General features: G+C 52.3%; 1 protein-coding gene across 1 annotated transcript; it reads left to right on the top strand.

Annotated features, from left to right (window-relative positions):
* Positions 1–199: 199 nt before the first annotated feature.
* On the top strand, positions 200–4,516 carry Lmf2 (lipase maturation factor 2). The gene is made up of 14 exons (XM_038342756.2): positions 200–330; positions 897–1,150; positions 1,249–1,277; positions 1,393–1,607; positions 1,683–1,861; positions 2,094–2,235; positions 2,361–2,495; positions 2,567–2,672; positions 2,758–2,854; positions 2,927–3,109; positions 3,186–3,354; positions 3,434–3,545; positions 3,619–3,715; positions 3,810–4,516. The coding sequence occupies exons 1-14, from the start codon at positions 237–239 to the stop codon at positions 4,110–4,112; spliced, it is 2,115 nt and encodes a 704-aa protein (XP_038198684.1). The 5' UTR covers positions 200–236; the 3' UTR covers positions 4,113–4,516.
* Positions 4,517–7,969: the final 3,453 nt, after the last annotated feature.

The raw sequence follows: 7,969 nt of genomic DNA, 5'->3' as shown, positions 1-7,969 counted from the left end.
GAAAAGAGGCGGGCCTGACGGGGCGGGACCTACGACGAGGGGCGTGGTTACGCGTCCGGGGCGGTCCCTGAAGGACCCGCTGTGACTAAGTTTACCGGCCAGATAGCAGTGAGTTCCCCTGCACGGGGTGGAGCGCAGTGACAAACCCGCCGGATTCCAGCTGGGGCGTGGGTCAGAGGCGGGGCTGGAGGGGGGTGGAACCAGCGGGCACTGATCCGGCGGACCGCGTAGCGGACATGGCGAGCTCCCGGGTCCCACAGCAGCTTTTCCTGCAGGGTGTGGCCGCTGTCTACACGTTTGCTTTTGCGTCCCTCTACACCCAGATCCCAGGTGAGGGCGCTGAGAATGGAACACACACACACACACACACACACACACACACGTGGTATCATCCCTTCCTTCACCCTGAGTACGATCTCTCGGCGGCGGGTGTGAGGTTCAGGCCTCTCTACGTGGGACTAGGGGGCAGTAGTTTGGGTACTGCGGGCCCCAACAGTGTGGAGGGAGAAGGATGTGCAAGGGTCGGTTTCCCGTGACTGACTGTTCGGATTCTCATCTGGGATTAGGGCAGAACCCCGAAGGGAGTAGGAGACAGATTTCTACCTGAACTTCCGCGGAAGGTGGTGACCGAGAGTTAGGTCTTTTGAACCTGGGGTTGAGGTCAACAGTTTCTAACCTGAGAGAGTTAATCTGGTAGAGCAAGCCCTACCTGGGGCGGGAACATCCGCAGGCACAACTCAGGATGCGGAGGGTGGCGGTGAGGGGGTTGGGGATAGAGCGCTTTTGGAGGCCCTGACAATAGGGCATCTGCATGCCTGGAGCTGGTGGTGGGGCACCTTCAGGGCTTAACTTCGGCTGAATTTTGTCTGAGAAGACACTGACATGCCCTCCCACAGGCCTCTATGGCCCAGAGGGCATCCTTCCTGCTCGAAGAACACTGCGGCCCCAAGGCAAGGGTCGGTGGCAGCAGTTGTGGGAAACACCAACCCTGCTCTGGGAGGCACCAAGACTGGGACTGGATACTGCCCAGGGTCTGGATCTACTGACCCTACTGGGCACGGTGGTAGCACTGGGTGCCCTGCTTCTGAACTCTCTGCGACACCCCTTCACCTACCTGCTGCTCTGGGTTGCCTACTTATCAACCTGCCAGGCAAGTGAGACCCTTAGAACCTCAGCCTCTGTCTAACCCACCCACTGCCTCGCCTGGTGCCTCAGACACACGATGCCTAACAGCTCCTCTCCCTACAGGTGGGCCAAGTGTTCCTTTATTTCCAGTGGTGAGTGACTCCTGCCTGAGCCTGGGCAAGGGATGTTTGTGTCTCCTGGGAGGACCCTGTGAGGGCAACAGCCTTAATGGAGAAGAACTGTTTATGATCTTTCTTCTCCCCATAGGGATTCCCTGCTGCTGGAGACAGGCTTCCTGGCTATACTAGTAGCCCCACTGAAGAAGCCTTCCAATCACAAGGCCCCCCAGGGTGGACTAGCAGGGGCCTTACCCCATGAAAACCTCCCATTTTGGCTCGTGCGCTGGCTGCTGTTTCGACTCATGTTTGCCTCTGGTGTGGTCAAGCTGACCAGCCGCTGCCCTGCATGGTGGGGACTCACTGGTGAGAGCCTGGGCCTGAAGCCGGGATGGTCTAGAGGCTCTAATCAACCCTGACCCCCCCACCCGTTACCTGCAGCTCTCACCTACCACTATGAGACACAGTGCCTGCCCACGCCAGCTGCCTGGTTTGCCCACCACCTGCCCGTCTGGCTGCACAAACTCAGTGTGGTGGCCACCTTCCTCATTGAGATCGCAGTACCTCCCCTGTTCTTTGTTCCTATTCGCCGCCTACGGTTGACCGCCTTCTATGCTCAGGTGGGTGGAAGAGAGTGTGGGCCTCCATCACTGGCCAGCGAGTCTTGCTGGGGACAGAACAGCCCTGGGAGTGGTTGTGTGATTCGGGTGCCGTTGGGAAAGCATTGTAGGCAGAGGGATGTGTTACTCAGATCAAGGCTGCATGTAGCCTTTATGAAAATGTTAGCCTGCGGGTTAGCAGGGCACAGGAAGACCAGCCCGCCTTAGAGCTGATTGCCGACCTTCTCTGTAGGTATTATTGCAAGTCCTGATCATCATTACTGGTAACTACAATTTCTTCAACCTGCTAACCTTGGTGCTTACCACTTCCCTCCTGGATGACCGGCACCTGTCTGCTGAGCCTGGCCTCAGGAGCCACAAGAAGATGCCTACCTGTGAGTGTCATCCTGTCATGATAACCAAACGGATGTCATCTGCCTAGTACTCCCAAAGAGTTCCACCTCCGCCCCAGCCCCTTGGCTGCAGATCCTCAGCCAACCTGTGACTGTCCTGCCCCTAGCCTGGCCTAAGGCCCTGCTGACCATGCTCTCCGTACTGCTGGAACTGACTGCCTATGGGCTGCTGGCCTATGGCACTGTGCTCTACTTTGGCCTGGAGGTGGACTGGCAGCAGCATATCATCCTCTCTAAAACCAGTAAGTGCCAGCCTGGGGATCTAAAGAGAAGGACTGGGTCAGCCCCTAATCACAATCTCCTCCCTTGGTAGCCTTCACCTTCCACCAGTTTTCCCAGTGGCTGAAGATGGTAACTCTGCCTACGGTGTGGCTGGGGGCAGCCTCCCTGGCCTGGGAATTGCTTATTGCCCTCTGGAGGTATGTATGTACCTGAAGAGGCAGGGAGAAGATGCTGCTTTCAGCTCAGGCGTGGCCTGACAGTACTTGGGCCCCCTGTCCCCAGGTGGATCCAGGTGCAAGGATGGCTACGGAAGTTCTTTGCCAGCATCCAGCTCTCCATCCTGGGCACCGCCACAGTGGCCATGTTCTTGATAAGCCTAGTAGGTACCCCTGTGGAGAATGGGGTTGCGGGACGATGGGGCAGCACTGAGCTATTGCCTACTTGCTTGCAGATACCTTACTCCTATATGGAGCCTGGGACCCACGGGCATCTCTGGACTGGGGCTCATCGCCTGTTCAGTTCTGTGGAACATCTACAGCTGGCCAGCTCGTATGGCCTCTTCCGTCGGATGACTGGTCTGGGTGGGCGGCCTGAAGTGGTGCTGGAGGGCAGCTATGATGGACAGCACTGGACAGTGAGCCTTCCCAAAGGATGCTGGGGTAAAGGGACCAAGTCCAGCCATTCCAGCTAACCACATGTCCATCTTTCAGGAGATAGAATTCATGTACAAACCTGGGAATGTGAGCCGACCACCCCCTATTGTGATACCCCACCAGCCACGCCTTGATTGGCAGATGTGGTTTGCAGCCCTTGGCCCACATACGCACAGCCCCTGGTTCACCAGCCTGGTGCTCCGTCTCCTGCAGGGCAAAGAGCCAGGTGAGGGATAGGCTGGAAGAGGGGCTGGGTATGGAAGGATAAGCTCAGAACCAGGTTAACCTCTCATCCCCTGCCACAGTAATCCGCCTGGTACAGAACCATGTTGCCGAGTACCCCTTTCATGAGCAGCCACCCACCTACCTGCGGGCCCAGCGCTATAAGTACTGGTTCTCAAAGCCTGGGGAGCAGAGGTAAAGCTGGGGTGATTGGTGGGGTGCCAGGCCTGGTCTGTAGCCACATGCTGACTATCCAGTTCTGTTACAGCCAATGGTGGCACCGCCAGTGGGTAGAAGAATTCTTCCCACCTGTATCCCTGGGGCACCCAACGCTGGAAACGCTGCTCCAACAGTTTGGACTTAAGGTGTGAAGGAGTCAGCTGGACTGTGGGAGGTAGCAGGGTGCTTGCCTGTTGCAGGAGTAAATCTTATGGGCTTTTCTTGGTTTTATCTCCATAGGATAAGAGTCCACTCCGGGCCCGAAGCTCAGGCAATGCTCTGGCTAAGACACTGAACTGGGTACGCACGCAGCTGTCTCCTCTGGAGCCTCCCATCCTGCTATGGGGGCTTTTGGGAGCTGTGGTGACTGTCAGAGTTGTACAGACCCTGCTTGCCCCCCGCCCACTCCAGTCCTCAAAACCATCTAGAGAGGAAAAACGCAAGCAGACTTCCAAAAAGGATCCCAGAGCTGCCTCTGAGCAGGCTACTGTAGCCCCCAACAGCAACAGCAGTGACTCTGGGGCCTCCCGGAGGAAAAAATAGCTTGATGTGCTGTCAGCCACTTGTCCTGGTAGTCAGATCCTCAGAATCCCAGCCCGTCTCATGTCACCGTGCAGCCACTGTGACTTAGGCAGTCCTGCCAGGGCAGATGCAGCTTGAAGTGCCACCCCTGAGGACCACTCGTGTTACCAGCCATGTCTTCCTCTAGTCACCTTCCACTGTGTCGGCAGCCAGCCCGGAAACGGGCAGGTGGCCTCGCTCAGGACTTTCCTGGAACACTAATCAGTGCGCCCGTGGATGTAGAGGCCTGAGTCTGGAGCCCTATCCAACCCCACTGGAGGGGATGAGGTGGATTTGCTGAAGCTAGGAGCCAAGGGAAGTGGGCCCATGGGATGGTGCCTACCTGCCCCTGAGACTGTACCAATAAAGACACCGTTTTGTACATACCCCTTTGCTAGTAGTTTCTTCCTTCCAGAAAGGCCTGAGGACAGTTGGCACAGCCTAGACTGGTTACTGGCCCAGCTAAATGGGCTCCCTCCTTATCTCTCAGTCTTCTCCATAAGCTATACCAAAAGGCCTGCTTACAAGAAGCCTTGGTGTGGCACAGCCTGGCAGACCTATACAACGAGGGCTGCGAGACCAATGGAAGAAGATGAAGCTAGAACCCCCTAAGGGCCAGGGAACTTTCCAGAACGCATCCCTCTCCACCTCCTCCTGCTTTACTTCCTGGTCTTCAGAAAGGTCAGAGTGTGAAAAGGGTAATAGAGGGGAAGAGTACTAGATGGTTGTATTGGCAGAGGTGCCAGACCTTGGACGGAAGAAAGAAGTGCATGTGTCACCTGTACCTCTGTCCTGGGAAGAGGTCAAAGGGGAGCTGGAGTCCATTTCTCTAGGGTCAAGTTGTCAGTCCCTCCTTTTTTTCTCCCAGATTCACACATTAAGTGGCCAGCAAACCCAAAGGATCCTCCTGTCTATTCATCCCCAGTGCTGGGATTGTTGGCTTGTACTACCAAGCCAATTATTATTTGTTTATTATTTTGTTCTGACGGGGTGTTTTGTTCTTTTTCCGAGATGAGGTTTCTCTGTGTAGCTGTGGCTGTCAGAGATCTTGCCTGCCTCTGCTTCCTTAGTGCTGGGATTAAAGGCGTGCACCACCATGTCTGCCTGGCCATGCTCAGTTCTTTTACATGTGTTGTGGAGATCCAAAATTGGGTTCTCATTCTTGAGTGGTGAGCACTTTCCTGACTAGACCATCTTCCCATCACCTTAACCATTTTTTAAAGATTTTACTTTTATTGGTTTTAATTGCATTTATGCACATGTGAGCACATGCCAGAACCATCAGATCCCCTGGAGCTGCAAACAGTTGAGAACCCTCAGGTTGGATCCTCTGCAGAGCAGCATGCACTCCTAACTGCTAAGCCATCAGCGTTTGGGGGGATTTTGTTTGTTTGTTTTGGTTTTTTTAAGACAGGGTTTCTCTGTAGCTTTGGAGCCTGTCCTGGAACTAGCACTTGTAGACCAGGCTGGCCTCAAACTCACAGAGATCCTCCTGCCTCTGCCTCCCGAGTGCTGGGTTTTAAGGTGTGCACCACCAGCACCTGGCTCCCATCAGAGTTTTTAAGTATATGTTTTGTGGAATTAACTACATTCAAATTGTTTTATAACTATAATCTCTTGCCATTGTTTGTAGAACTTTCCAATATACCAAAGAGAAACCGTATATCTATTAAACAATAACTCTCCAGTCCCTAGCAACTTGTGTCCTGTGGTTTGGGGGATTTTTTAATTCTGGATACCTCATAGTAACTAAACTATATTCTTCTGCCTCTTTTTTTTGACCGGGGGGGGGGAGGGAGAGAGAGTCTTCTTTTGATCTCCATCCATATTATATTTTCAACCTCCATCCATGTTATAATGTATCAGAGTATCATTCCTTTTGTTTGTTTGTTTTATTTTCCTGAGACAGGGTCTCATGTAGCCCAGACTCCATCCTATCCTAAACCTGTCACCTCTGAAAGGGCGCAGAGTGTGCATGGAGGGTATCTGGGCTCCCGATTCTGTCTGCTGAAGGGCCATGTCAGGCCTTTCTAGGGATAGGTAGCTAAAGATGGCCTTGAACTTCTCTAATCTACTCCCACCTCCCAAATACTGGGATTACAGATGTGGTCTACCCATCAGTTTTGGGAGGTTTGTTTTATTTGACTGGTGTGTGTGTGTGTGTGTGTGTTTCTTTGTTATTATTGGAGTTGATTGATTGGTTGGTTGGTTTTGAGACAAGATTTAAATATGTAGCGCTAGCAACTGAATCAGAAGTTACAATGTAGTCCTGCTAGTCCTCAAACTTGCTGCAATCCTCCTGCCTCGGCTTCTCAAGTGCTGGGATTACAGCATGTGCTTTCTCATCAGGCTACATTTCTCGTTTTGTCATATAAAAGCTAAATACTCATACTGAAGGTTGAAGATTGATCAACAGTAATCATTTTAATTGTTTCATCACAAACAAAACTGCCCTTCTCACTTTGTATTTTTGTTTGTAAGCCTAGCCTTGAATGACTGAGCCATTACTCTAGCCCCCTTTGCAGCTCTGAAAGCAGTATTAAAAAACATGGCCAAAGCCGGGCTGTGGTGGCGCACGCCTTAAATCCCAGCACTCGGGAGGCAGAGGCAGGCGGATCTCTGAGTTCGAGGCCAGCCTGGTCTACAAGAGCTAGCTCCAGGACAGGCTCTAGAAACTACAGGGAAACCCTGTCTCGAAAAACAAAAAAAAAAAAAAAAAAAAAAAAAAAACCATGGCCAAGCTGGGTGGTGGTGGCGCACACCTTTAATCTCTGTGAGTTCGAGGCCAGCCTGGTCTACAAGAGCTAGTTCCAGGACAGACTCCAAAGCTACAGAGAAACCCTGTCTAGAAAAAGAAAAGAGAAAAGAAAAGAAAAGAAAAGAAAAGAAAAAAGAAACATGGCCAACAGCCAGGCGGTGGTGGTGCTCACCTTTAATCCTAGCACTGGGGAGGCAGATGTTGGTTCTCTGTGAGTTGGAGACTAGCATGGTCTACAAAGAGAGTTCTAGGGTAACCAGGACTGTTACACAAAGACACCCTGTTTTTAAAAAAAAAGGAAGAAAAAGGAAAACATGGCCAACAAAGACAGTGTCACTGTGTCTGTCTCTGCACAGTGTCGTTGTTGGTGACTGAAGGGAGGAGGGACACCTTTGTGATGGTGTTTCAGTATCCTGTCAAAATAGCTTTGGCCTTGCAACCCCTGAGAGGAAGTAAGCAGAAACCAGGGGCTGTTTTCTGTTGCCAGAGTCTACACAGGAAGACCAGAAGAGCTGCAGAATGCAACTTCAAGGGCGGAGGTGAGGCTAGAAGGTGGTCAAGAAAAAGCCAAGACCCTATTCCTTCCTTCAGACCCCACAGCAGTCCCAGAAACCTGAGTCCCCAGAAAGCTGACATTCCCCTTGAGTGGACAGAACCTGGAGCCCTGCCATCCTCCCATGACACTTTGGGCCTTTTTAGGATCCCCAGAAAGGCTTGACATTCCTTTTGAGTGGACAGCCTGGAGCACTGCTATCCTCACGTGCACACCTTCGACCTTTTTAGGGAGACAGGTCTTGGAAAGAGTCTACAGGGGGTGCAGGTTCTGGGGGCAGTGGTCAGGAGGATAGTAAAAGCAACACTGTCCAGTGACTACAACCAGACTGAGAATGGATGTTCAAGAGACGATCAGGTCAGATATAGTGGCTCATACTTGTCATCCCTGAACCTGGGAGACTGAGGCAGGAGGTTTTCAAATTTCAAACCAGCCTGGAAGTGGGGATAGTAAGTCATATTTGCCATTTGTCCACGCTAAATCATAGCATTCAGTCCCTGCATGTAGATTTAAAACATGATTTCCAAC

This window comes from Arvicola amphibius, chromosome 9 (genome assembly GCF_903992535.2).
Source record: "Arvicola amphibius chromosome 9, mArvAmp1.2, whole genome shotgun sequence".
Taxonomy (NCBI): Eukaryota; Metazoa; Chordata; class Mammalia; order Rodentia; family Cricetidae; genus Arvicola; species Arvicola amphibius.
This window is presented reverse-complemented; position numbering and strand designations above follow the sequence as displayed.